This window comes from Mucor mucedo, assembly GCF_025094135.1.
Source record: "Mucor mucedo strain NRRL 3635 chromosome Unknown EV154scaffold_210, whole genome shotgun sequence".
Lineage (NCBI taxonomy): Eukaryota > Fungi > Mucoromycota > Mucoromycetes > Mucorales > Mucoraceae > Mucor > Mucor mucedo.
This window is the reverse complement of record NW_026252494.1, coordinates 4,630-30,159: the sequence shown is the minus strand read 5'-3', so window position 1 is coordinate 30,159 and position 25,530 is coordinate 4,630. Positions and strand designations below refer to the sequence as shown.

At 38.2% G+C, this 25,530-nt stretch overlaps 9 protein-coding genes across 9 annotated transcripts; 4 read left to right on the top strand and 5 right to left on the bottom strand.

Moving 5' to 3' along the window:
• EV154DRAFT_431850 (RNA polymerase Rpc34) lies at nucleotides 1–1,252 on the bottom strand (the record flags this gene model as incomplete). Its single annotated transcript, XM_051596637.1, has 5 exons — nucleotides 1–408; nucleotides 482–803; nucleotides 891–961; nucleotides 1,020–1,097; nucleotides 1,160–1,252. 5 exons carry the CDS (start codon nucleotides 1,250–1,252, stop codon nucleotides 1–3), a joined length of 972 nt encoding a protein of 323 aa, XP_051451019.1.
• Nucleotides 1,253–1,354: 102 nt separating this feature from the next.
• On the top strand, nucleotides 1,355–3,068 carry EV154DRAFT_126525 (acyltransferase-domain-containing protein). The gene is made up of 4 exons (XM_051593986.1): nucleotides 1,355–2,162; nucleotides 2,217–2,340; nucleotides 2,405–2,968; nucleotides 3,026–3,068. Exons 1-3 carry the CDS (start codon nucleotides 1,847–1,849, stop codon nucleotides 2,859–2,861), a joined length of 897 nt encoding a protein of 298 aa, XP_051451018.1. The 5' UTR covers nucleotides 1,355–1,846; the 3' UTR covers nucleotides 2,862–2,968; nucleotides 3,026–3,068.
• On the top strand, nucleotides 2,847–4,521 carry EV154DRAFT_556688 (uncharacterized protein). Its single transcript, XM_051605370.1, has 6 exons — nucleotides 2,847–2,968; nucleotides 3,026–3,143; nucleotides 3,215–3,291; nucleotides 3,346–3,368; nucleotides 3,427–3,544; nucleotides 3,610–4,521. The coding sequence occupies exons 1-6, from the start codon at nucleotides 2,947–2,949 to the stop codon at nucleotides 4,419–4,421; spliced, it is 1,170 nt and encodes a 389-aa protein (XP_051451017.1). The 5' UTR covers nucleotides 2,847–2,946; the 3' UTR covers nucleotides 4,422–4,521.
• EV154DRAFT_530420 (uncharacterized protein) lies at nucleotides 4,503–5,506 on the bottom strand. The gene is made up of 2 exons (XM_051603741.1): nucleotides 5,265–5,506; nucleotides 4,503–5,151 (listed from the first exon to the last, which is right to left on the bottom strand). The coding sequence occupies exons 1-2, from the start codon at nucleotides 5,356–5,358 to the stop codon at nucleotides 4,586–4,588; spliced, it is 660 nt and encodes a 219-aa protein (XP_051451016.1). The 5' UTR covers nucleotides 5,359–5,506; the 3' UTR covers nucleotides 4,503–4,585.
• Nucleotides 5,507–5,702: 196 nt separating this feature from the next.
• On the bottom strand, nucleotides 5,703–7,826 carry EV154DRAFT_530415 (cyclin-domain-containing protein). Its single transcript, XM_051603740.1, has 4 exons — nucleotides 7,224–7,826; nucleotides 7,022–7,160; nucleotides 6,221–6,956; nucleotides 5,703–6,121 (listed from the first exon to the last, which is right to left on the bottom strand). Exons 1-4 carry the CDS (start codon nucleotides 7,710–7,712, stop codon nucleotides 5,860–5,862), a joined length of 1,626 nt encoding a protein of 541 aa, XP_051451015.1. The 5' UTR covers nucleotides 7,713–7,826; the 3' UTR covers nucleotides 5,703–5,859.
• A 276-nt stretch (nucleotides 7,827–8,102) lies between these two features.
• EV154DRAFT_453283 (CDP-alcohol phosphatidyltransferase-domain-containing protein) lies at nucleotides 8,103–9,654 on the top strand. Its single transcript, XM_051597283.1, has 5 exons — nucleotides 8,103–8,271; nucleotides 8,328–8,776; nucleotides 8,839–8,977; nucleotides 9,036–9,347; nucleotides 9,413–9,654. The coding sequence occupies exons 1-5, from the start codon at nucleotides 8,114–8,116 to the stop codon at nucleotides 9,573–9,575; spliced, it is 1,221 nt and encodes a 406-aa protein (XP_051451014.1). The 5' UTR covers nucleotides 8,103–8,113; the 3' UTR covers nucleotides 9,576–9,654.
• EV154DRAFT_126729 (uncharacterized protein) lies at nucleotides 9,396–12,077 on the bottom strand. Its single transcript, XM_051593988.1, has 9 exons — nucleotides 11,858–12,077; nucleotides 11,647–11,783; nucleotides 11,509–11,575; nucleotides 11,240–11,437; nucleotides 10,953–11,172; nucleotides 10,562–10,888; nucleotides 10,342–10,494; nucleotides 10,143–10,265; nucleotides 9,396–10,086 (listed from the first exon to the last, which is right to left on the bottom strand). Exons 1-9 carry the CDS (start codon nucleotides 12,021–12,023, stop codon nucleotides 9,768–9,770), a joined length of 1,710 nt encoding a protein of 569 aa, XP_051451013.1. The 5' UTR covers nucleotides 12,024–12,077; the 3' UTR covers nucleotides 9,396–9,767.
• A 1-nt stretch (nucleotide 12,078) lies between these two features.
• EV154DRAFT_126639 (acyltransferase ChoActase/COT/CPT) lies at nucleotides 12,079–14,265 on the bottom strand. Its single transcript, XM_051593987.1, has 4 exons — nucleotides 13,462–14,265; nucleotides 13,179–13,394; nucleotides 13,062–13,117; nucleotides 12,079–12,983 (listed from the first exon to the last, which is right to left on the bottom strand). Exons 1-4 carry the CDS (start codon nucleotides 14,152–14,154, stop codon nucleotides 12,155–12,157), a joined length of 1,794 nt encoding a protein of 597 aa, XP_051451012.1. The 5' UTR covers nucleotides 14,155–14,265; the 3' UTR covers nucleotides 12,079–12,154.
• A 2,183-nt stretch (nucleotides 14,266–16,448) lies between these two features.
• Nucleotides 16,449–16,685, top strand: EV154DRAFT_431864 (uncharacterized protein; the record flags this gene model as incomplete). The annotated part of the gene is made up of 1 exon (XM_051596639.1): nucleotides 16,449–16,685. A coding segment is annotated over one exon (237 nt), but the record flags the coding sequence as incomplete, so codon positions are not given.
• Between the last annotated feature and the right edge of the window lie 8,845 nt (nucleotides 16,686–25,530).

Sequence of the window (25,530 nt, the reverse complement as noted above, 5' to 3'; positions counted from 1 at the left end):
TTACCAATCCAACCATGTTTTAAAGTACTCGCAGTTGACGGGAGAAATTGGACCATCTTCCACACAAAATGTAAAGACGGGACATTTACCACAAGGAGTTTCTGTTAATGCTTCTGTTGGTAAACGACTAGCAACTTTTCGAATAGCTTTATAGGACCATGAAACAGATGCATCCTCATCATCCTCATCGTCACTGAAATCCTCCATACCAGCCATAAACGGTAACTTTTTCTCCACAACACCATCATATACTAACACATCCAATAAACTGGTGATATCCTTGACTGATAAATCGATGGATGAAATACGAGATTCTGTAATAAAACGTCTGACTTCTGTAGCTGTAGGATAAAGTTCGTGATCTGCACTAAAAACAGCATCTGTCACACCTTCAACGCGAGGAAAACTCTAGAATTGAGATATGAAAAATGAATAAAGAGAGAGAGAGAAAGAGGGAGAGAGAACTAAAAAGAACACTTACTCTGGCAGTAATGTATTTTAAACAGGCAGCTTTCAAACTGTCAATGAAATCGGTATCCAATTCTTGATCTGTATACCAAGCACCACCTGTCACTTCGCTGGAAGGGGATAAATCATAGAGCATATAAATTTTACGTGTGGGATATTTGACATGTTTGACAGCTTTAATTTCTTGCTTTTGTTCCAATGATTTTAAGGTACGGTTCAAAACAATCGTGTGAAGGTTGGTCTTTTTTTTTAAGTCTTTGGTCCAAATACCGTTATTGGAAGCGGCACGAATGGTGTTATACACAAGACGGGCATCATCATTTAATTTACTGGCTCTATTTTACGTAAAGATAGAGTGTTAACCGAAGGAAGTTCCTATCCAGCAAAAATAAAAGCAACAATCTCTTTTCACTTGTGCTTACTTTTCGGCATCTCTTAAATCGATCGCTTTCAGCATATTCTCGCCATTCATTGCAATAACTTCCAAGGTATTCTAGACAACTGTGCGTGTTAACTTCCATGACAAAGCAGTTAGTGTATTTTTATTTTACCTTTTTCAACAGAGCATTCATTGCTAAATAAGATTCTTGCACATCCATATCGTCAGGGCGATCAGTGAATTTGACACCCTACCCATAAAAAAAAAACTGTCAGCTCCAATGTAAAATCACTTTGTTTCTTTTTTTCATACCTTGGGTGAAGCTCGAACAAATTGATAAAACTTCCATTCGGCAGCAGACAAACCAAAAGGGTTGTCTCCACCTTCCTTATTCGCATCGGTCATATCCGTGTCCATGGTTTATTAAATGGCGTAATGTAAGTTCTAAAAAAAAAATATCTCTCTCTCTTATAAGAAAGGGTGCCTTTGAAGAAAAAAAAAAAAACTTACATTTTAAAAAGTCACATTTCCCTTTCAGCTGGATTTGAGGTAACATTTGTTCTATTGCCTAGCAGTTTGGGCGGTCATTTTTGTACATGTATTCTTCAGGTACTCCTGCCATGGCATTTTTGCTGCCTAGCTCTGGTACAGTTTCCCACCTTAATCGAGCTCTTGCAAGTTAATTATTCAAGTTACATGGTAATGAAGGCTAATAGATATTCGTGCACATAGCAAGACCATATTGTTGCATAATTCAATAATACTAGTTCGTGTGTGTATTCAATTATAGCTTTTGAGAAGAATAGATGTATTATTATAGAGATACTTATTGCTATTTAAAACCAATTATTATAATGCATGATTTGGTTAGTGTTGAACATGACATTAGAGTTTTATTACGTAAGCCGAGAAAGACAGAGAGAGAGAGAAGGGGTACCCTAACTTGGGTTTAAATTTCAGCTTTTTTTTTGGTTGTTTTTTTTTCTCTCTTATGATGCCATGACAAGAACATTGAAACTTGGTGTTGCAGCTACGTCCGCTTTGGGAGCTACCTATTGGTATTACAAGCCTACTGTAGTACCTGCAACCCCATACATTCCACCGCCGTTTGTCTGGGACAGCATACCTAAACCCGTCCTTCAGCATTTAGAAGGCCATGACAATGCCTTATGGAAAGTGGGTACGACCATGGTAGTAGGTGTTGCAGGCATGTTGGCCAAAGGGTTTATGAAGGCAAGTGATACCCGTGTGTATGGACTTGATAAATTTATGGCGATTGTGGAAGATCCTAAACGCACACAAGGATTAATCACAGGTAATAAAACAATATATGCAAAATTAAAGAGTATTACCTAAGTATATGAAAAAGTGTCAAATCATGAATCTGTGTTGGACGATCCATTTTTATGGGGAGCGATGCCTTTGTCCATCTTTTTCAAGGTAGAAAAGATGCGATGGGTATTGGGAGCAGCCGATATTTGTTATACCACTGTGTAAGTTGACCGAAAGAAGGGAAAATCAATCAAAAAATAACTCAATGAGAGGGACGTTTTACAGGTTTAAATCCTATTTTTTCGCTTGTGGGAAAACATTGCCAGCGATCCGTGGTGGTGGTGTGTATCAGCCTGGTGTTGATTTAGCGATATCGACCCTGAATCGAGGAGGCTGGGTACACATCTATCCTGAGGCCAAAGTATCACAGCACGGAAAGATGATTCGGTTTAAGTGGGGAATAGGTCGCATACTGATGGACATGGAGAAGGAAGCAATTGTGGTGCCTGTGTGGCATGAAGGCATGCATTTGGCCAAACCACTGTATGAAACCAAACTGGTTCATTTAGGACAGCCCATCACGCTGGTGTTTGGTGATCCTATCGCTTATTCGGATATTCTTGTGCAATGGAAAAATGGCTGCTTGTCGGAAAGGGAAGCTAGAATTCAAATTACCCAACGAATTTACGATGCATTAGAACATTTAGAATCACAGTACAAAAGTAACACAAACCCTAAATAAATAAATAAACCCGGCCCCCACCTATTTTTTTTTTTAGCTTTTTTTTTTAAACTATTTTCTTTCTTCTTCTGTTTATACAACACAAATGCTTAAAAACTCATCTTGGAGTAAAGTAAAAAAAGACGTACAAACAAGGAAAGAGTATTAACTAGGAGTGTTTCTAGAGCTTGACGAAACGAACTTGGCTAACTTTGGTTCTGACCTTGAAAGAGAACACCGTAAAGAGGAAGGCGCCCTTGAGACTGCCTGGAATTATGACGATTCGCCTATCGGTCACCAAGTGTAACTAGGCCTAACTTCTTTCTCCATGTTTATTATTCTTATATTAATTATTTATTCTCATTTGTTATTAGTGGCATGTGGATTTGGCGTGTGCAAGATTTCAATTTAACTACTGTTCCTACTAACCAATATGGCCACTTCTATCAAGGTAAGATTTTTTTGTGTGTGTGTGGTGCCAAGTAGTAACACAGACATTTGATAGGTGATAGTTATATCGTTTTAAAGGTAAATAAAATATATAAGGAATTGAAAGCGGCTACTGAAAAAAGTGAAATAAATATAGACTACACAAAAGGAAAATTCAGATGGCTTAATCCACAATATTCATTTCTGGCTTGGTTTAGAGACTAGCCAAGATGAGGCTGGTACAGCTGCTTACAAGACGGTTGAACTTGATGACTGTAAGGTTTTCAAAATGATTTGAAAGGCAGAAAAAAAAACAGATACTAAAATAGTGAAAGGGTAGTTTTGGATGGTTATGCAGTTCAACACCGAGAAATTCAAAAGAGCGAAAGTCAACTGTTCAAGACCTATTTCAAGACGCTCACATATTTGAAAGGAGGATTTGCCAGCGGATTTAACCACGTGGAAGAAGAAGAGGTTGTGGTACGTTTATTGCGTGTGCATAAACCCAAACAGTTGGAAGGATCTCGTACACGTAACGCAGTGGTGATTTCGGAAGTAGACAAGGATTACACCAGCCTTCATTCGGGCGCAGTGTTTGTGTTAGACACAGGCGATATTATCTACCAATGGCAGGGACAAGACGCCAACGGTATTGAAAGAGCCAAAGCAGCTGAATTTATCAGTCAATTAATCTCTGAGCGTAATGGTGCCGGAGAAATGGTGATTGTAGAGCAAAACTCCGGATCAGGTGAACGGGACTTTTTTGAAGCTTTAGGCTCTGATGGACCTATTTCAGATGAAACTGAAGAAGAAGAAGAAGAAGAACAAGTGACGAGCAAAAAGTTATTACGCCTCAGCAGTTCTGGACCATTCGGTCTGGGTCACTTGAAATTTGAAGTGGTGGCTGAAGAAGTCATCTCTAAGGATATGTTTGATACACACCACGTCTTTGTTTTTGATGTTGGCCATCAGGTCTATACTTGGATTGGCCGTAAAGCTAGTCGTAAAGAACGTAAATATGGTCTTCAATACGCTCAGGATTATGTTAAGGGATGTTCGGATCGTTCTGCTTTTACTCCCATTTGTCAGGTGATTGAAGGTGGAGAAGATGAGTTATTTGAATCTAGTTTGGAGGGTTGGCAGGGTTGGTAAATTAGGGTTCTGTTGTATTTGAACACTTGACAGTCAAAATAATAATAATAAAAAAATAAAAAAATAAAGAACTGCTGATGTGCACTATATTTGTTCATTCCGGGTACATGTTATTTGTTTATTTTTTTTATTATTTTATATATAGGGAAAAGGGGGAAAGATTATCACCAACCGTGAAATGATTCTCTCCACTCTGTGGTATGATGATTGGTATTTTTCTGATGAGTGTCGTCCAGTAGAATCGAACTCTGTGTGGTTGAACTATTGTTGCTTGTGAATGAGCAAGATGAATTTGAGAGTAAAGAAGGAGCTCTCTGCAGTAAATCGGATAATAAAGATCTACGTGGAGTAGCTGGTCTAGGTTGTGTTTTTGTAAAGTCCTTGACGAAATGATAATTCACATCATCCTGATACAGATCTTCATCATCGTCATCCTCATAAATATCCTCATCTGATAAATAGTAGTCATCATCATCCTCTTCATCTAAAGCATCTGTTTTGCAAAAGGAGGAGGAACGCGATAGAGAAGTGCTCGCGTGATGATGGATCGTGGACGGGTAGCATTTTTGGGTTTGTGGAACCTCGTGTGAATATGCGTCATGAGTAGTGGCAGCAGCTGACAAGAGGAGAGTGGATTTGTTGTCAACTTCTTTATGCTTATTCTGAAGGTGCCATTGCCTCCACGACATGTATTCTAACCTTTTTGTTCTATAGGGTTTACATTTATAAACTATTTTTTTTAATTTACAATTACAAAAACTTTTTTTTTTAATTTTTATTAAACATTTTATTTATTATTATCCCCCCTCCTCCTCCCCCCATATTCACCCATTGTTTGCTTACCAGTCCACATGCTGCCTAATTCATTGGAATCTAAACTGCTGCATGACAACGATAACGACGGCTCATGAATAGCACTGGAGGCTGTAAAAGACATTTTAGAATTAAAAACAAGAAAGAAAGAGAGAGAAAAAAAAATAACAAAAATCCATTCTCTCTCTTTATATTATTCAATCTGCTGATACCATTTATATATTACGCGCGTGACCTCCCCCTCTTTGGAACCGCACCCCTCCCCTCCCCCCCAGAGTTTATTTTTAAATTTCTCCCTTCTGTCTTTTGCTTGTCACGACACGTGAGACATTTTATTTTTCTTCTTGGCTGCAATAATAAAAAAAAAAAAAGCTATTTAAAAAAAAAAAAGAGTTGTTAAGAAAAAAAAAAAAAAAAAAAAAAAGGGTAGCATTTTTTAATTCATATGATTTCGATATGAGTCAGCAGCAGTAAGTGGATCCTCTGGCATAGGACCAGTGTATTTTCTTGAATTATTATTATTATTATACATTTGTTGTTGTTGTTGTTGTTGTTGAAGTTGTAATTGGATAGGTGCAGGTCTATACTGTTGTTGCTGTGGCTGCTATCAAAAAAAGAGAAGTGATTAATTAAAAAAAGATATAAAAATCATACATCTCAAAAGAATAGATACCTGTTGATAACCAGCTGTTGGAACTCGTGAATAAATATCACTTGTTGATTGTGACCCCGACATATCATAAGAGGAGTAATCGGCAGATTGTTGTTGTTGTTGTTGAGGGGTTTGTTGTTGTTGTTCTCCATAAAACGAATTTCGAGTCCTTAATGGTTGTTGCGGCGTATAGTTTCGGTTATAGTAATCAGCAGGGGCTGTACTCGATGTTGTAGGTGTCAATTTATAATACTGCGTTGCACTTGGTTGTGGCAATGCACTATTATTATTAGTATTGCTATTATTAAAATCTTGCACTTGCGGAGTCAAGGTAATGCCTGACAATCTACTACAAGGTGTACTGATGGGTGTGTTCGACTGAGAATACATTTGCTGATATGTGCTCGTATTAACCGTAGAAGGTGTATTGTAAGGATAGGCTTGCTCGTTGGGTCGGTGTGCATAGCTATCATACGATGTAGGAGCTGGCTTTGCATGATAATAATCGGAATTAGAAGAAGGTTGTTCATACATGGGTGTCACCGTTTGTGGTGCTTGCGTAGTCGTAGTCGTGGTTACGGGTGGGACGCTGACATTTGCCTGTACTTGTTGTTGTTGTTGCTGCTGCTGTTGTTGTTGTTGTTGTTGCTGAGCATTTCTCCAAACGGGTTGTAAAGGTATACGTAAAGGCACACGCGTTAATGGTCTATTTAATGGTTGAGTAGGGAAATGAGGTAATTGTGCTTTGGATAACATGAGTAGGAATTGATATTGTTGTTGTTGCTGTTGTTGCTGTTGTTGAATATTCGGCAAGACAATGCCCTTAAATGATTCCTCTAATAATTGTTGTTGATGTTCTTGTTTTTGTGCTTCATCTGCATTCAAAAGTTGATTTCGAAACAATAGAATAGCGGCTTTCCAACGTTCATACTCATCATTTCGGATAAACAGTTTAAAACGCAAGACATCTAAAAATTCTAATTCCATAATGTTCAAATCCGTGACTTTCATACCAGATACTTCTGACCATGTCTTGTTTGTAAACGTATTATCGTCCAAGAATTTATTGGCTGATATTCAATAAAATTAGTCATACCACGTACAAATATATTGAAGATTTTTTTTTTATCATTACCCAACATCAACGCTACAGTAAATAATCGATATTCAGATCCATCTGCGCCTTGTATACTAGGATTATTTTGTAAAAGCATGGCAATGTATTTTAGTGATAATAATATGACTGATTCAGAAAGTTGAGTTGCAGATAAAATCTATATTTATCAATTTTTTAATACGTGTTACAAAACTCAGCTTTTTTTTTTTTATAAACTTACTTGTTTACAAAACTTTTTAAAGGCAGAACTAGTACGGTTAGCGATGTTTGCTGTCTCTCTCGAATGTCCCAGGTTGCGATCCTCCGTATGACTGGGCTGTACGAATTTCGAATGATCATGTAAAGCCATGACAGAGGGTCTTCTTGCATGCCACATTAGATAGACCATGGTAGAAGCAAAATCAGCCAGCTGAGTAATCGATAATAGAGGTGTTGGTGGTGCATCTGTGGCGCTTGGTACGGCTTCAGGTGGTACAACATACTGTTGATGCTGATGCTGATGCTGCTGTTGTTGATGTTGTTGTTGTTGGTGATGATGAGGATGATGATGTGGTGGTGGCAGTGGTGGTGGTGGAAGCTGTTGGTTTTGTCGAAAGTTGACGGACGCAGGTGGTGGGAGATATGGAATATTGTTATATCCATTTTCCATCACTTGGTATTGACCTTGTTGCCCTTGTCCTTGTTGTTGTCCTTGTTGCTGCGAGTACATTTTATTACTTATTTTACATGTACCCTCGTATATCAAACAAACACTCTTAATAAAAAAAAAAAAAAAAAGGAGAAAAAAAAAAAGAAAAAATGAGGGAGAAAAGGGAAAAAAAGAGAAAAAAATGTTTACAAACAAAGCAATATGAATCGGTACTCCAAAATAATACCAAAACCCGGTTTCTCCTCGGATTAAAAAAATAAATCGTAGAGACGCGCGCCCGCCTAGACAAAAGAGAGAGAGAGAGCGCGTAAATGTCACGTGAATCATGTGAAAAGGGTTTTGTTGGGTGTGTAACTATGGTTACCTTTTGATGCCTCCCCCAATTTTTTTTTAGGCCTATATATTTCATTTTAGTCTCCCAACTTTCTTTTTTTTTTTACTTTCTCTTCTCTTTCCTCTATATGTTTGACTCCATATTCAGATCAGAGTTCCTGACTCAAGAACAATTGAACGCACTTCACTTATACAAGTATGGAGCCATCGATCGTTCTTTCGTTACAAAATATATCCTCAGCCATTATTGGAATTGGTGTGTTCAGTTCTTTCCGATCAATATGGCGTAAGTCATCTCTATTTTCATCATTATACATAATTAATCATTCTTTGTTCTATAAGACCCAATTTAATCACTTTGACCGGTCTCTTCTTTATGATCATCAATGTCGCCTTTGCTATCTTTTTGGCGCCAGATATGGGTGTTGGCGAAGAATCAGGTCCCCATTGGATCTACATTAGTTTTGCTATCGGATTATGGCTCTACTCCACATTTGACAATGTAGATGGTAAGCAAGCAAGACGTACCAATTCATCCAGTCCCCTGGGCGAATTATTTGATCATGGTTGTGATGCTATTAATTGTTCATTTGCTGCTATCTTGCAATCCACCGCCCTTGGTTTAGGCCATTCTAAGGCAAGTGTATTATTATACGGAATCGCTATGATGGGATTCTATCTCTCCACAGTAGAAGAGTATCATACAGGTGTTCTCTATTTGGGTTATGTCAATGCCCCTACCGAAGGTGTCATTCTCTCTTGTATTGTATTCGTTCTTTCCGGTATTTATGGTAAAGTATAGATATTGTTAATAGATGGATGGGGGATCTGACTGATGAGTAAATTATTTCAGGCCCTGGCGTTTGGAGATTACCATTGAAGGAGGTTGTGCAAGTCTCATGGCTTCCTTCGGCTGTAACGGACATGTATCTTTCACATGTTGTCATTTGGTGGATTGGACTCTTATTTTTGTTTACGCATGTCCCACTCTGGTAAGTTAATATATGGATTTTAGTATCAGACTCGGGACGCTCACGATAAGATCTCTAGTTTCTATGCCATGTACAAGGCTTGTGAAGAGAAGAAGAAGCCTTTTGTGAGAACGATGCTTGCACAAAATACACCCATCGCTACTTATATCATTAGTTTGTACTTGTGGGTCATGTCTCCTTATTCGACCATCTTGACACACCGTCATTTCATCTTGTTTTCGATCACGACAGGTATTGTTTTTGGAAGAATGGCTACCAAGGTAATTTTGGCTCACTTGACCAAATCGAAATTTCCTAAATTCACGGTGCTGTTGATCCCATTAATTGTGGGAGCGGTTGTGACCAATGTACCCCGCCTTTTCCCTTCAGTGTAAGCATTTTTTGTTTATGTGTTAAATTCATATTGGGTGGTGACTGAATTTGTTTTTTTTTTAGTGGACCTATTTTTACGGCGGAGTCAGAGTACATGTTTTTACTTGCATATTTTGTATTTGCTGTCATTGCCTATATGCGTTGGGCCATTGTCGTTATCAATAGTTTCTGTGATTTCTTGGGTATTCATTGTTTAACTATTCCCAACCAAAAGAAAGTAGCCTAGATTATAGACTTTTTTTCTTTTTACACACACCTAATTATTGTTTGTTTGTAATATACCCTTATTTTTTTTTTTAAAAAAATCAATTTTTTTTTTTCGTGTCATACATGGCCAGACAAATTTTTTTTTGTGTGTCGTGGAAGCATCACATTCGTCGAAAACACCGAAAAGATGATCTTTTTTTTTTTAAGTTTATTATGTCCAGTGGGCATCATCTAACTCTAGTTGAATTTCACTTGAAAGTTCGGGTAAATTTGCAAAATCCATTCCTTCATCCGAAAATGGGTCACAAACGCCTTTTTCGCTTTGACTTTTTAAAGCTAATTGTAGTAACTCATTCACAGAAGCCGGATCTTTTGAATTTTCCAATGCAACGTAATATTCCGCAATAGCCGCCATCGTCTTGTTCTGGATATGGTAAATCATCCCGATAGTGGCTCGAACATCTGAATTGTTCGGGTTATGGTCTTTTGCATTCAATAGACACTTTAACGCGCGATCATAATTTAAAAGTCTTGCTTTTTGGTTTAGTCCCCCTTTTTGGTTATCAAATATACATTTATGACTTACGGCGGATGACGGTATACATGGCCCAAGTTACACCAGATTTTTTCCCAAATAGGACTACTGCCAGATTGATTTTCTTGAGCGTGTTGCAATGCCAAGTGTAAATGAGATCGAGCCCTCACATATCTGCACGAAAAATAAATAATAATAAAAAAAAAATGAGAATGTTTATCCTTACTACAAAAACAAATGTTATACTAACTGTTCCATCTTGTAAAAGCAAACGGCTGCTTCATTGTGTAAAACAGGGTCGTTTTGATTCTTATGAAGGCCCCTTGCAAAATAGTTGGAGGCTTCCTCCAATTGATTTTGTAGCATGTATTCCATACCGATATTTAATAAAGGTACATGGGATCTATTATAAAAGACATTAATTTTTTTTCCAGTGATCAATAATCAAGCTATAGTTGTACGATTCTTACTCGGGCGCTAAACGACTGGCAGACATATATGCTGTGATCGCTTGTTCATGCTCCTTTTCATATGCAAATGAATGTCCATAACCAATCCAAGCTTCTTGTAGTAAATTATCCAGGGTTAAGGATCGTTTAAAATATTCCCTTGCCTCTGTGTTTTTTTTGGCATTAAGATGAACTAATCCTACCGCATACCATGTTACGGATTCCATATTTTTTCGTTCTACCAGTTCTGTAGAGTACTTGTATAATTCAATCATCTTATTCAGCTCAAATAAGCATGTGATGTGAAGTACAATCGAGTCCATATAGAAAGAGTCCCTTTTCCTGATACTATCATGATAAAGGAAGCATTTCAGTACAGACCTGGGTGTATGTATCTGGCATGGATGCTTACGTTTCACAGATCTTTAGACAATTCTCAAAATCTCCAGTTTCCATATATCGCTTTGCCTTGAATAAATGAACTTCCAACAGGTCATCTAATTCTGGCATGGCAACCATCTTTTCAGAGTTCCGAATATTTCTTTTCAGCTTGAGCCCATAAAGATATCTAAAATAACCCGCTTCCTCACCACAATGCTCTTCATACGGCAATGTTGTCACAAATTCAAACTCTACAATTTCATATTTTCTTCTGTTCGTTAAATTTGTCAGAAAAGATAAAGTATTCAAAGTGTGTACCTTCTTTTTCGGTCATCGAGTTTAGTTTTACAAGCGAATCAAGAGCCCCTGAACATCTGGTATCCACTTTCAATGCCTCCTTAAAACTATCACTGGCTCGTCGGTAATTGCCCAATAGGAGATAGGATTTTGCCCGTGTAAAACACATGAGTGATTCTACCTTGATGCCTGTGTCTTCATTGTCTAACAGCTTTGCATCTGTGTCGCTGTGGGTGTCAGCGCAAAGACAAGATATATGCATAGTGATTTGTTTATTGGTTTTCACTTACTCTTTTGGGTAAAGGGGTTGGAGTGACCTAAATAATCCAGGGCATCCGCACCTTCGGATAGTGCAAGCTATGATGATATATTAATATCGCTGTAACAAAGAAAAGAACACGTCATGGGACTTTTAATGATAAACTTACAGAACATCGTGCAGCTAACAGTCGACAATACAGATTTTTATTGATAGCGTCGTATTGATTCAATAGTTCCAGTGCTCGTTCGTATTGTTGTTGTCCATGGTAGGATAGAGCAAGACTGTATACGTCGTCAACCGAATCTAGTAAAGTAAATAAAAAACCATGTATAAGAGTAGATCTTTATAAGGGGTCTTACATTTTTTGTCTTGTTTACGGCTACTGACAACCAGTTGTTCGTCCAAAAAACTTGCCATGCCAAGTTCATGACACTCTAAAAGGCTATCTCTTAATAAGCGTAAACGGTCTATTCTTGTCTTTCCTCCTTCATTGGGCATGGCTGCATTAGATCGTGTTGGGTAAAATGATGATCGCTCGCCCATTTTTATTTTTATTTTTTGTTTGATAAAGTAAAAAAAAGGACGATATTTTTTAAGTCACGGTCGGGAATTCATATATCAGTGTGTGTGCATCCCAAAATATTATGCATTTTGTTTTCTATTTTATTTATAATTTACAATTTGGCTTGAGCAGGAACTTCGGTCATCAATAAATCACGTAATTCGTTACAAGCGTCTTCAAGACATTGCTTGAATTGATAAGTACCATCGATATATTGTTTACCGTGAACAGTAAGATCCTTTACACTAGCAACGTTGAATTGAAGTGCGTTACCCTTAATCATGTAAGCACAACCAAAACCGTCATTCACAACTTGACCCCAACCATAACCATCAAAGTGCTCAGATGATAATTGAGAAGTAGAGAGATACCAATGAGAGGAATAAGCAAAAGCAGGATCCGTGAATAATTCAGGCTTCTTTTCGTTGGCTTTCAAACTGTTCTTTAAACCAAACAAGTGACGATCCACACCATGACCGTTAACGGCGGCAGCCATATATTGTCCTTGAGCTTTGAGAGCGGTACGGAAAGCAGCAATCTTTTCATTATCAGGAAGATAAGGGTTTTCCATAGCCTTGACAAAGGCGACAGATTCATCCGAGACAGTACGAGATGTCTCGGTACGTCCACGTTGGAACTTACGGGTTTGTCCAGATTCATAGGTAGGTCTGCTAGTACCAAACATCTTGTTGTAGGCAAGTTGAATAGCCATTTGAACAAAACCGTCAGGAGAACACTTGAACTTCTTGATCAAGTTCTTACCAAAGGCTTGATAGGCAAGTACGGTCATCTCATGTTGTCCAATCAATTGTTCAAAGTCCTTTTCAGCAACTTCAATAGCCGTTTCAATCTCCTTGTTGGTGACAAATGTGAGGATTTGGGGTTGAGGAATGTCCTTACGAATACTGTTATGACCATGTTTGATAAGGTTTCTAGCAAGACTGAAAAAAAAAAAAAAAAAAAAATAGTGTGTCAACTTTTTTTTTGTTATTTTTCCCACGCATTGATATATATTTTACCCGTCACAGACGTATTCATTTAAGCGGCAAGTGGTTGTGCCATCCATGCAAGAATGCTAATATATAAAATTTGTCAGCCAAAATATAATTTTTCAGAAAGAGACTGTATCACATTACCTCTCCCATGAAACCGGCTCTACCATTCTCATAAACAATGAATTGAAGGGGTTTATCAAAGAAACGGTTACGACCGTCACCATGCCAACTAGCACGGCATAATTCATCGCGGGTCTTGGGTTCTAAATCATCAAGACAGACAACAAATGAAGATGTTTCAATTTTATCCATAATTTCCTTGTTGATGGGGTTAGCTGCCAATAACAAGTTGCGGTTCTATGCATTAAAACAAAAAAGATGAGTACACTCACAATGAAAAAATAAATAAATAAAAATCCTTTACATCAAACCATTTGTCACGGTTATCAGAGGTCAAGACACCAATAGGGAGACCCTTGACATCTCCAGCTTGATCAATGACTCTCTCGAATTGTTGTTGAAGTTCCTTTGTATTGAGTTGAACACCATGATGAACAGTATCGACAAAATAAAATTTGTTCTTACGAATAGCAATGATGTGGGTGTTCTTGAAAGGATCAAAAGAAGCAGCCAAATCGCTGGGCTTATGGGCAATACGACAGTTATTAAACATATACTTGTAGGAATCCATACACATGGGCTCTCCCTTGGCATACTCAGGTTCTAAAGTCTTTTCGGTAACAAGCTTCTTGAATTCTAAAGCAGCTGTTGTGATAGCAGCTGCACGTTCAGCAGGGTTCTTTCTGAACTTGTCGTCCTTATAAGCAAAAAAGTATGAGACATAGACAACAACAGGATCACGGTATCCCATATAAGCTTGGTCATTCCACCATTCTTCCATCCAATTAACCATCTCGGGATTTTGAGCACGGGCAACTAAACGCTGTTGCAATTGTTGTCCTAAACCACCAGGTGCTTCGAAATCCTTGACAGCTTGTTCTGTGCGCTTGTACTCTTCTTCGCTTAAAAGAGGGTGGACGGTCTTGAGATACTTTTGAAGTGTCTCGGAAAGAGCAGGTACGGGTAATTTGGGGAGGTTGGCTTGGTAACGAAGCATAGGGCCTGCAGCATTAGCGTCAACAGGTGTCTTGGGAGTCTACACAAATGCTGGTTAATGCTTCAGGTCTCTCTATTCAATCAAGTTTTTCACTTACAGGTGCCATTTGTTATAAAGGTAAATGTATAAAAGAAAAAAGAAAAAAAGAAAAAAAAAAACTGGGGGATTTAAAAATGTTATTTTAGATTTGCGGGGTATTTGTTCCTGTCAGCATAAATTGGTTCTTGGCCAGGGCATCCTTTTTTTTTTTTTTTTTTTTTTTTTAGATTAGGCTGATTTGTATTCTACTTTAGTCATTATTTAATACTTGCCCGTGCATCGTGTGTATCTTGTTCTCTGGTAAATGTAAGCCATCTACTGAAAGCTCTTTTTTTTTTAATTATTCGTTGTTTTAACATCTGCATGATCATAAGCAGTAACTATTGTTGGAAAGCACAGGTGCTAAATTAATTAGCCATTTCGGATATTTATAAGAATCTGGAGAAACAAGATTTTTAAAAAAAGTTGGCCCTTATATTGAATACGGGATGTGAACCTGTATAGTTTATAAAACGATGCTTTACCCCCTTTCAGCAACTGTTGTATAAAATATGTAAATAAAAATATCTATTGTTGTATGGTAATATAGCTCAAAGCCTGTAAAACACACCATTCTCTCTAATGAATAAGCTGGGCTTCGATTTCACCTGACATCCCTTCTTATCGGTCTTTAAATTTTCTTGCCCTTTCTGGATCATGTCTATCACATTTAAAGGTAATCTTACCATTCACCATCTATAATATGCTTTCCAAGGTTACAGATATCCCCATTCCATTGATATTGTGTGATAAAGACACCATGTCTCCTACGAATAAGACTGCGTGTCTCAACAGCTTTTGGCCATTAATAGAAAATGATCAATGATGTTCAATTATGGCAATTATCGACATTTTTTTTTTCTCGATCAGTGTCAACTAATTAATCACATGCATAATTTTTATGATTGCTTTAAAGTCTTGTTTCATCATTTTTACTACATCATTCTATCCTATTTTATCTCAGGCAAATTTTCTAATCCTGAATATCTGTTGTCGATCCTGCAAAAGTCAATGCCACCAGGCTTGGTTTCTTCCGTGATATAGGCTTTGGTCTTAGCTAAAAACTCTAATTGTTAACAGTGTAAATTTAAGAAAGGGATCAATATTTTTATCTTGCATAATTACATGTGTGGCTTTAAATCACCGCCTATATCCTCTTTCAAATTTAAGATCAATAGCGTTACTTTTGCAAGACACAAAAAGTGTGTCTATTTCCGAGAGAGAATGCAAATTTTTATGATAAATTAAGGCAAACATTGATCATCTTCTGCTGTCTTTGGTTTTTTAAGGTAATTTAATGACGATACGAGTCTACTTTTTCATTGACGTACCCGATTACAAAGACAAGCTGATGCTGAAATATTGACATGTATATGTCTAACTCTGATAAACACACCCATTCAATTTTCTTTTCCAATAATAACAAAAACAAAATAGCGTCCTTTTGTTAATTGATTAAATACAAAAGTAGATTGCGTGATTGTGTGGCTTGTAAAAACCCATGTAAAAAAAGAAAAAAAGAAAAAAAAAACTCCCACACCTTCTTCTTCTTTTTATTTTTTTTTATTGTTGAAAGGCACATTACTATATTGTCTGTCAAGAATTTACTGGCACCAAAGTTCCCACTTATGTTACACCCTTCTTGTCTTTTCACATTGACAATTAGAGAAGATTTAACACGGTACCCAATTGAGTCCAAGGTTTTAGCGATCATTGACGCTTGGCCCAGCTTGCCTTTGTTTGGAGGTAAAAGCGCGACAAGATAAAATAGCGTGATATATTATATGTGCCAAACAAGGTAACCAATAATATATAATGCTATTGTTGAAACAGAAGCCAGTGAGTATCCAATTTATTTTATTTTAACAAGTTAATAACCCAAGTTTTCTTTAGACGATTATGCGCGTCTTGCACAATCTGGAGGAGTTATTCTTTCCTATCACTGTTAGGGGATAATAACAGTTGTATAGTGAAGCTTATCTGCTTTACGGGTGCCTAACTTCAGTCTACGGGGGGTTTCGGAGTTAAATACACCTTGTTGACAGAAGCCTGCTTCTGTTTTTTTTTGGGAGCGGGCATAACATTGAAATCACGTTGTTTTAAAATCCTGGCTGCTTTGCTCGCAAAGTCAGTTCAGGTTTTTTAAACACGTGTCTTCAGTGACTTGTCCTTTCTGTCTGTGGGGTTTTCATACTCGGTGTGCGCCAACAAAGGTCATTCTCTCATTTGTTTGGAGATACTCGTTTCTCTTACAAGATAGTAACTCCATTGGCTTTGGGAAGTGGTGTGGAGCCAGGGACTTAGATTTTATCAAAGTCAGAACCAGACGAACAAAGGATGGCGAAGGTGCCAATGTCTCTGTGAAACAATTTTTTGTACTTAAGGATGTCTACGTCGGTAAGATATGCAAGTTGCATATTTTTTACATCTATCTAATCATGAAATATAGATAATGTTGTGTCTTTTATCATTAACCAGCTAGACCTGTGGTATTTGACAAAATATTACATAGAAAAGTAATGAGATAAAAGTATATTTTTATTAGGGGTAAAAATAGACTAAAAGAACTCTGCTGCTATGAAATAATTGATCCTTTTTATATTGCACAACTCTCCTGAGTTTTAATGATGAGTCAACCTTTCTGGTTTTGGAATAGATCTATACTTTGTTTCCCGCCTTGGGTTAAATGGATACTACTCGTTAGAATTGTTTCTGTACTAAAATCGCACTATTTAACATATAAAATCGCATATAAAATCATTCCATCGATCCTTGATCGACAGGTACATAATATCATAACACTCATAAAAAAATAATAGCATAAAAAATATCCTGAGTTATACATTTACAACTCAGGGTTACTAGATATTCCAATAGAAGATCCCATTTCGAATAATAGATTGGCTACACTGATAAGGCTCATCAGTCATTAGTAAATACAGCCAATAATACCAAGTGAACACAAACGAGCCATAATTTTACCCACGCTTTAAATAACTATAAATACCCCCCTTTCTTTCAGAGATGAAAGAGGGATTCACTTTTAATAAGAATAAAAAAGCCTACAAGCAATATTAATCTTATTCTTCCTGTTTTTTTATCTTTTATTTTTCCGTGTCAAACAAACCGTTTTTCCACAGTTTCCAGATAACGTTGTCCCATATCAGTGGATCGGGAGCATGAGTATGCTAATAAATCTTTAGTATTACGAGACACTTATTTATCAGATCATGCAACGGTTACTGTAAAAGATGCATACTTGTTTGTCAAGTGTAATTGGCAATAGAACATAATAGTTGATCATTTATTCATTATCTTTGTAATGAATAAATTACGATCCCAAATATAAAATGTCTTATCGATATTTGTATATTTGGTTGTAGAAGCTAGGTATCCATTAATTCATACACTATTTCTTTATACTCTTTATCAGCAGTATAATTATATCAATATATAAGTAAATGAACCATTTATATTAATAGCTGTTCTATTCTCTCTCTGGGAAGCTAATCCATTGAGAGAACTATTAATATTAAGTTTCTCTTTCTTATAATTCTTGATTGATCTGAGAAGTTTCTCTTCTCGATCGGTGATATCGTAACTCAGTGGTATAGCATTCTGTATCCAACTGTCATTCGTATATCGTATTTAGGCCAATCATGTAATCTTTAATATAGAAATATGTACTCGAAGTAGGAGAAGTTGTGTAGCAGTATACATGTGTATGCTGGTATGCAACATTGAAGGTTCTTTTTTATTTCATAATTTAATTATTTGAACGATTTGCTTATTTATTCTTAAGTGAATCGTACCCAAATACGACAGACTCCACGATCGAAATCTGAAAGTTCCTTGCTTTTTCTAGAGACTTTGTTAGTCATGTCAGTAAGTGGCATGGTAAATGCGTAATAAAATATGAAAGAATCGTTGAACGAAGAAAGAGTAGATTTATTTATTTTTTTGGCTCAAAACGGAAGTGTCGAATATTTTCTGTGCGGAGTTGTATATACGATAATAAAATTTGTTTAATAATTTATCTTGTGTTTTATATAAAATGATGACTGAATGATAATGAAATCAAAAACCATTGGTTGTTTTATACCGTTTTACGAATGAAAATATGAAAAAGCGAAACAACATTGGTTTGAAACACCAACAAAGTTGTTGAAAGGTTCAACAATAATTGTTTGTAAGATCAATAAAGTTGTTGAAAGGTTCAACAAGACTTGTATGTAAAATCAACAAAGTTGTTAAATAGTTCAACAAGACGTGTTTGTAAAATCAACAAATTTGTTTGCAAAAGCAACAAAGTTACATCCAACAAGTTTGTTGATTTTGTCAACAAAGTTGTTGGTAAACAAATCGATGCCAGCTATTTCTCAGACAACTATTTGGGAGTAGCACTTGTTGATTTTGTCAAAAAATTTGTTGGAATCGTCAACAAATTTTCCGCCATAGTGACTCTTGTCATTTGATGTTATAATTGTTGATCCCTCTGACTTATATTTATATACTCAGTATGAAAGGGCTAAATTTAGAGACATGTTGATTATTTACTATCACCAGATTATTACATCATGATCCAATAAGGCGCTTAAAATTCTCCCAGTTCTTTATATAAATATCCATAGTTTTTCTCATAGACCATCAATACGTTTTTGATTACATTTTTTAACACGTTTTTTAATTATATTTTTTTCGTCCATAATAAAGTGGTATTCAAGTTCTAATAGTATCACTTTTGGTTTATTTTTTATTTTGTTCTCCATGCAAAACAATATTCGATAATCTGACAAGAATAGCGTGAGTTAATTTGATCTGCCAGAATTACAAAATCAAAATATGAGTAGAAAAAAATTTGTTTTGTTTGTAAAATGGCGTGACCCAATCTCGTAATAATTTAAAAATTTTACAAGTTTATTTAAGCGAATCGTTCCCGGAGGAACAAATTCAATGACAAAGGCTTAATCTCAGTACATCGTAGCAACAAAGACTACTCTAGTACTTACAATACCCCGTCCATTTCGTGTCGTCTGCACGCGATTTAACGTCATGAAGTATTAGCATTATCATTTGCAAGTCCAACCAAGCAGCCTTTCCGCTGCAAGGCGTATCTCACAATTAAAGGTTTTCATGCAACAGGCCTTATGTGTACACTTCTGTTACAATTCAAAACACATAATAGCATTGTTTCCAGTATGGATTCTGGCTTAGAGGCGTTCAGCTATTATCCAGCAGATGTAGCTTCGCGGCGAAGGCCGTTCGACCAGACGCAAATACCAATTATCTGAATGAAGGGTTCCTCTCGTACTAGCTTCAATTACTGTTACAATACCCATACCATCAGTAGGATAAATATAACCTGTCTCGCGACGGTCTAAACCCAGCTCACGTTCCCTGTTAGTAGGTGAACAATCCAACGCTTACAGATTCCTGCTTCTGTATGATAGGATAAGCCGACATCAAAAATCAAAAAGCAACGTCTCTAAAAACGTTTCGTTGCCACAAGCCAAATACCCTGTCGTAACCTTTTTTGGATTCTTTACCCTCAAATGTATGAGACTCCAAAGGATCCAAGGCCCTACTTTCATAGATAATAGGGGGACTTTTACCCAATGATTCTACACGAGATTTATGTTCTCGTTGAGTCCCCCGTAGCATACCTGCGTTAACAGATGCACTACCCAGTTAACTCCCCACTTGACTACTCAAGTGAAATTGGTATGGGTAGTGGTTTTTCATTGGCGCCAAAGCTCCCACTTATGCTACACCCCATACTTCCTTCCACACTGTCAAACTAGAGTCAGGCTCAACAGGGTTTTCTTTCCACACTGATTCTGCCAAGCCCGTTCCTTGGCTGTGGTTTCGCTAGATAGTAGATAGGGACAGTGGGAATCTCGTTTAATCTAGAGCATTACATACTCCCGCCATTGACCCGCACGCGTTAAACCTCTTCACTTTGAAGTTAAGAGCACTGGGCAGAAATCACATTGCGTCAACACCACTAACTGGCCATCGCAATGCTGTGCCTTTATTAGACAGTTGGATTCCCTTTGTCCGTAACAGTTCTAATGTGGTTGTTAGTGATAGACTGTGTTCGCTTGGTTGCCCGAAAGAAGCCAAGGTCCATATCTACCCAACCATTAGAGCCAATCCTAATCCCGAATTATGGATAATTTGCCAACTTCCCTTATCTACATTGTTCTATCAACTAGAGGCTTTTCGCCTTGGAGACCTGCTGCGGTTATGAGTACGACTAGTCGAGAAAATTATTTTTTCCCTTGGATTTTCAAGGATCATCGTGAATGCACCGGACACAGCAAACGCACTGTGCTTTACCAACCGATAAACCTTTTCTCTTGCTAAACAAATTCCAAGGTCTATCTTAGTTGTTAAAAGAAAAGATAACTCTTCCCGGAACCCACGCTGATGTCTCCAAGGTCATTTGCGTTACCGCAGAAAATCCTCGTCCTAGTACCGGAATTTTAACCGGTTTCCCTTTCGATAGGCGGGCCCAATAATTGAACACGTATCTATCTCTTAGGATCGACTAACCCTGGACCAAACGATGTTGTCCAGGAACCTTTCCCCTCTTCAGTCTTCAAAGTTCTCATTTGAATATTTGCTACTACCACCAAGATCTGCACTAGAGGCTGTTTCACTCCCGTTTACACCAAGAGCTTCGTAACAGTTTAAATAAACCTCCACGCCTGCCTACTCGTTATTGCTTCCCTTTTACAATAACGGGAAAGTCTCGGTAACACGCTTAAGCGCCATCCATTTTCAGGGCTACTTCACTCGGCAGGTGAGTTTTTACACACTCCTTAGCGGATTCCAACTTCAATGGCTACCGTCCTACTGTCTGCATAAAATAACACCTTTATGATATCTGATAAGCGTGTATTTAGGCACCTTAACTTTCCGATCGGTTCATCCCGCATCGCCAGTTCTGTTTACCAAAAATGGCCCACTAGAAACTTTGCATTCAAGATCAATGATTCATTTAAGAAAACATGTCATCTTACAAATATAACTTCATAAAAATGCCTATAAGCTTCTGCTATCCTGAGGGAAACTTCGGCAGGAACCAGCTTTAAGATGGTTCGATTAGCCTTTCGCCCCTATACCCAAATTTGACGATTGATTTTCACGTCAGAATCGCTGCGAGCCTCCACCGGAGTGTCCCCCGGCTTCACTCTATTCAGGCATAGTTCACCATCTTTCGGGTCTCATCATTAATGCTTTTGCACCGTATGCTTTGATACAAAAATTGTACGAGCTCGGGAGATGACCTACACATCTAAAAGATCTCGTGTCAATCTTGTTAACATCGCATATGAGTTTGTCACCCAAATACTTGCATTAATGCTGAACTCCTTGGTCCGTGTTTCTAGACGGTACGTTTAGAGCCATTAAGCCAACAACCTAAGCGAATAAAAAATATACTAGGCGAGTTTCTCCTTTACACACTAACACCACCCGAAGCAGAAATTTTAGCATGTATTAGCGAAAGCACCCAGCAATCTTGCCCTAAAGAGCATTCACTGCGTTCCTCAATCCAATCCAGGGTATTTTCTAAAGGACTATAACACCCATCTACACAGGCTACGTTTCACATTAGTTTTTTCCCCCAGAAAAAATTGTCGTTGGCAGGCAAAGATCGAAAGTGCATCAAGCCGAAGCTTAGACTGATTACGATCAAGCCAGTCTGGCTCCAAACGGCTTCCCTTTTAACAATTTCACATACTATTTAACTCTCTTTTCAGAGTTCTTTTCATCTTTCCCTCACGGTACTTGTTCGCTATCGGTCTCTCGCAAATATTTAGCTTTAGATGACATTTAACCACCCAATTTAGGTTGCATTTCCAAACAACCTGACTCTTTGAAAATGTATCACATTAGGCAACAGCTCTGGCCAAAGACGGGATTCTCACCCTCTATGATGCCCTGTTCCAAAGGACTTTTTTACCAGGCGTGCCAGGAAAACACCTCCACAGTTTACAATCCGGTTTAGCTAAGCCAAACAGGTTCCAACTTTGAGCTCTTTCCTGTTCACTCGTCATTACTACGGAAATCATTTTTATTTTCTTTTCCTCCGCTTACTTAGAGGCGTTCAGCGGGTAATCCCACCTGATTTCAGATCATTTAAACAAAAATTATTTTGGTGGCCTCCGGTTTCAACTGTGTAGTGCCCACGGACTTAGTGCACAAAACCCTTTCAACTGTGGATAAGTGGTAATGGCATCCACAGACTACAGCCAATTCTTTCTGCCAGATTATATTAAGGAGAACCGAAGGAAGAACCTCCGGTAAACTCCCATCGCCCATCCATAAATCCAAGATTTACAAATGTGGGGTAGTTTATGATACTGAAACAGGCGTGGTCAATGGAATACCATTGACCGCAATATGCGTTCAAAGACTCGATGATTCACTAGATTTGCAATTTACAACAGTTATCGCAATTTGCTACGTTCTTCATCGATGCGAGAGCCAAGAGATCCGTTGTTAAAAGTTGTTTTTATGAGGTTTTTACGCCCATATTAAAATAATTCTAAAATGGATTCGTTTGGATAACAATAATTAAGGACACCAAGCCTAAGCTTGACCACAGCTCGGTTAACATCTTCACTAGCCTGTCCATTATGGCTAGCAGAAGCATCCCTCAGGCGCCGTGAATTAATTCCGTTCACAGTAAGCGGCAACAGGTTTCTAGAGGAAAATCCCCTAGAAATGTTCCTTCTGCAGGAGAACCTACGGAAGTCCTGTTACAGAGCTAAATTCCCAGCACGATGATATTGCAAAAGCATAGCACGACCTTTCGGTCCAGCGTATGAACTCTCTTACTTCATCAGTGTAGCGCGCGTAGGGTCATACAACATCACCCATGTAATATTTATGTCATAACCGCGGCCCTTTTCAGACCCGGTGAGTTTAATGTAATTGTGTCAAATTACGCTGCAGACTTCATTCAAAATGGTAGTCATTCCGTCAGTTCCTTTTGAATACGATGGGTCGCCACTCCATCATTAAAAGAGTTCTACCTCTGTATTTTGTAATTGCTCTCCTTTTAAATACGATGGCTCACCACTCCATCGTTAACAGAGTTCTGCTTCTGTATAATATAAAATGTAGATTCTGACAAAGGGAATCTCATTAATCTGTTCATGCATTGATTGTTTTAGATGACGAGTAGGATTGTGTAATTGCTGCAAGCCTCATTTGAAATGTAAGTCCTTCCGTCAATTACTTTTAAATAAAGCCCACCCTCGTACCCGTTCCCCCAGACCTTTCCCCCAGACCCTTACAGAGACCCATAATTATTCCGTAGGCTCCACGCTAGGTGGGCGTATTACGGAACTTAACCCTTGTAACCCACAGTTTTTTCTAACGGGTATTCAACCCCAGGGAAGCTGGTATAGCTACACCGGGAACCCGCGCGATGGACTCTTTATTTCCGCCAAAAATAAATACGGCTTCATAAAGTTTGCCCAGGTGGAATATGCTTTTCCACTATTATTTCATTTGCAAGCATACGTTTTTTGGTACGGGTATTCACCCAAGAGGAGCTCACACAACTCCACCAGGAACCCGCTTGATGGACTCTTCATTCCCGCCCAAAATTAATTAGGCGTCCTAAAGTTTGCCCAAGTGGAATATGCTATTCCACGGCTACTTCCTTTGCAACCCACAGTTTTTCTTACGGGTATTTAACCCGAGGAAGCTACGCAACCCCAGTGACCCGTTCGACGGACTCTTTACTTCAGCTAAAAATTAATTCAGCATCGTAAAATTTGCCCAGGTGGACGTTCGCCGTTCTATTGAACGTTACCAAGTCTAGCCACGAGGAGGCCTCCACCTTGTAGACTCACCAAACCCCTACGCATCCAACCACTACACATCTACCCTCGAACCTCCTTCCCATGCTAAAAAAAAAAAAAAAAAAAATGTTAGCTTCGAAAGATGACACCACAGCAGAGACCAACACCGCAGGAAAGACCAACATCGCAGGAAATACCAACAATCCCGAAAAGACCAACAACCCAGGAAAGATCATCAACCCAGAAAGATCAACCAGGAAGATCAACAACCCAGGAAAGACTAACAACCCAGGAAAGACCAACAATCCGAAATAAACTATCTTAATATCCAGAATAATTATAATGAGACCACGATTCATTCAATCCGGAGATTGACGGTGGCAACAAACAATTATAGGCGAGTTTCCTGAAGTTATTTGTATGCGTTTTTTAAGCCTGCATTAAAATAATTTTAAAATAAACTGTTTTGGATAATAATAATTAAGGTCACCAAGCCTAAGCTTGACCACGGCTTAGTTACAATCTTCCATAGCCTGCCCATTATGGCTAGCAGAGCATCCTTCAAAGGCCGTGAATTAATACAGTTCACAGTACGTGGTGACAGGATTTCAAAAAAAAATCCCCTAGGATTGTTCCCGCCGCAGGAGAACCTATGGAATTCCCCTTACAAAGCTAAAATCCCAGCAAGATGATATTGAAAAGTCAACTTTGACATTTCGGCCCAGCATGGATTTTAGCTTAGAGGCGTTCGGCCATTATCCAGCAGATTGAAGCTTCGTGGCGTTGGTCTTTGAACAAGCCGCAAATACTAACTATCGGTATGAAGACTTCCTCGTAATGACTTCAGTTACCGTTACAATACCAATACCGTCAGTAAGGTAAATCTAACCTGTCTCACGACGGTCTTAACCCAGCTCACGTTTCTTATTAATGGGTGAACAATCCAAACCTTACAGAATTCTGCTTCTGTATGACATGGTTGGCCAAAATTGAAGAATCAAAAAGAAACATTTCTACGAACGCTTGACAGCCACAAGCCAGTTATCCCTGTGGTGACTTTTCTGGCACCTCTAGCCTCAAATCTTGAGATTCTAAAAGATCGATAGGCCACACTGAAAATCAAAATCAAAGGGACTATTACCCTTTAATACTACACGAGATTTCTGTTCTCGTTGAGTTCCTCTTAGGACACATGCGTTATCTTTTAAAACATTTGCCCACCCAGTTAGACTCGCCACTCGACAGTGTCAATAACGTGGGTCACATCCCCGGAGGAATGCGTAATACTAGAAGGTGAGCCTTGCGGCTCGATCCCACGTAATTGTTTAAGTAAAAATACGATAAGGGTAGTGGTATTTTACTGGCGCCGAAGCTCCCACTTATGCTACACCCTCTATGTCTTCTCACAATGCCAAGCTAGAGTCAAGCTCAACAGGGTCTTCTTTACCCGCTGATTCAGCCAAACCCGTTCCCTTGC

Coding starts and splice junctions, on each gene's coding strand:
- EV154DRAFT_126525 (XM_051593986.1), top strand. CDS start 1,847: ATGACAAGAACATTGAAACTTGGTGTTGCAGCTACGTCCGCTTTGGGA. Junction 2,163..2,216: donor CACACAAGGATTAATCACAG/GTAATAAAACAA, acceptor TATATGAAAAAG/TGTCAAATCATGAATCTGTG. Junction 2,341..2,404: donor GATATTTGTTATACCACTGT/GTAAGTTGACCG, acceptor GACGTTTTACAG/GTTTAAATCCTATTTTTTCG.
- EV154DRAFT_556688 (XM_051605370.1), top strand. CDS start 2,947: ATGCTTAAAAACTCATCTTGGA. Junction 2,969..3,025: donor GCTTAAAAACTCATCTTGGA/GTAAAGTAAAAA, acceptor GAGTGTTTCTAG/AGCTTGACGAAACGAACTTG. Junction 3,369..3,426: donor ATAGTTATATCGTTTTAAAG/GTAAATAAAATA, acceptor AAATAAATATAG/ACTACACAAAAGGAAAATTC.
- EV154DRAFT_530420 (XM_051603741.1), bottom strand. CDS start 5,358: ATGTCTTTTACAGCCTCCAGTGCTATTCATGAGCCGTCGTTATCGTTG. Junction 5,152..5,264: donor ATTAGGCAGCATGTGGACTG/GTAAGCAAACAA, acceptor TAAAAAAAATAG/TTTATAAATGTAAACCCTAT.
- EV154DRAFT_530415 (XM_051603740.1), bottom strand. CDS start 7,712: ATGTACTCGCAGCAACAAGGACAACAACAAGGACAAGGGCAACAAGGT. Junction 6,957..7,021: donor TACTGTAGCGTTGATGTTGG/GTAATGATAAAA, acceptor ATTGAATATCAG/CCAATAAATTCTTGGACGAT. Junction 6,122..6,220: donor TGTAGTAGATTGTCAGGCAT/TACCTTGACTCC, acceptor TAAATTGACACC/TACAACATCGAGTACAGCCC.
- EV154DRAFT_453283 (XM_051597283.1), top strand. CDS start 8,114: ATGTTTGACTCCATATTCAGATCAGAGTTCCTGACTCAAGAACAATTG. Junction 8,777..8,838: donor CGTTCTTTCCGGTATTTATG/GTAAAGTATAGA, acceptor AAATTATTTCAG/GCCCTGGCGTTTGGAGATTA. Junction 8,978..9,035: donor TTTACGCATGTCCCACTCTG/GTAAGTTAATAT, acceptor TAAGATCTCTAG/TTTCTATGCCATGTACAAGG.
- EV154DRAFT_126729 (XM_051593988.1), bottom strand. CDS start 12,023: ATGGGCGAGCGATCATCATTTTACCCAACACGATCTAATGCAGCCATG. Junction 11,784..11,857: donor ACAACTGGTTGTCAGTAGCC/GTAAACAAGACA, acceptor TTACTTTACTAG/ATTCGGTTGACGACGTATAC. Junction 10,889..10,952: donor TGTCTAAAGATCTGTGAAAC/GTAAGCATCCAT, acceptor TTATCATGATAG/TATCAGGAAAAGGGACTCTT.
- EV154DRAFT_126639 (XM_051593987.1), bottom strand. CDS start 14,154: ATGCTTCGTTACCAAGCCAACCTCCCCAAATTACCCGTACCTGCTCTT. Junction 13,395..13,461: donor ACCGTGACAAATGGTTTGAT/GTAAAGGATTTT, acceptor TTTAATGCATAG/AACCGCAACTTGTTATTGGC. Junction 12,984..13,061: donor AATGAATACGTCTGTGACGG/GTAAAATATATA, acceptor TTTTTTTTTCAG/TCTTGCTAGAAACCTTATCA.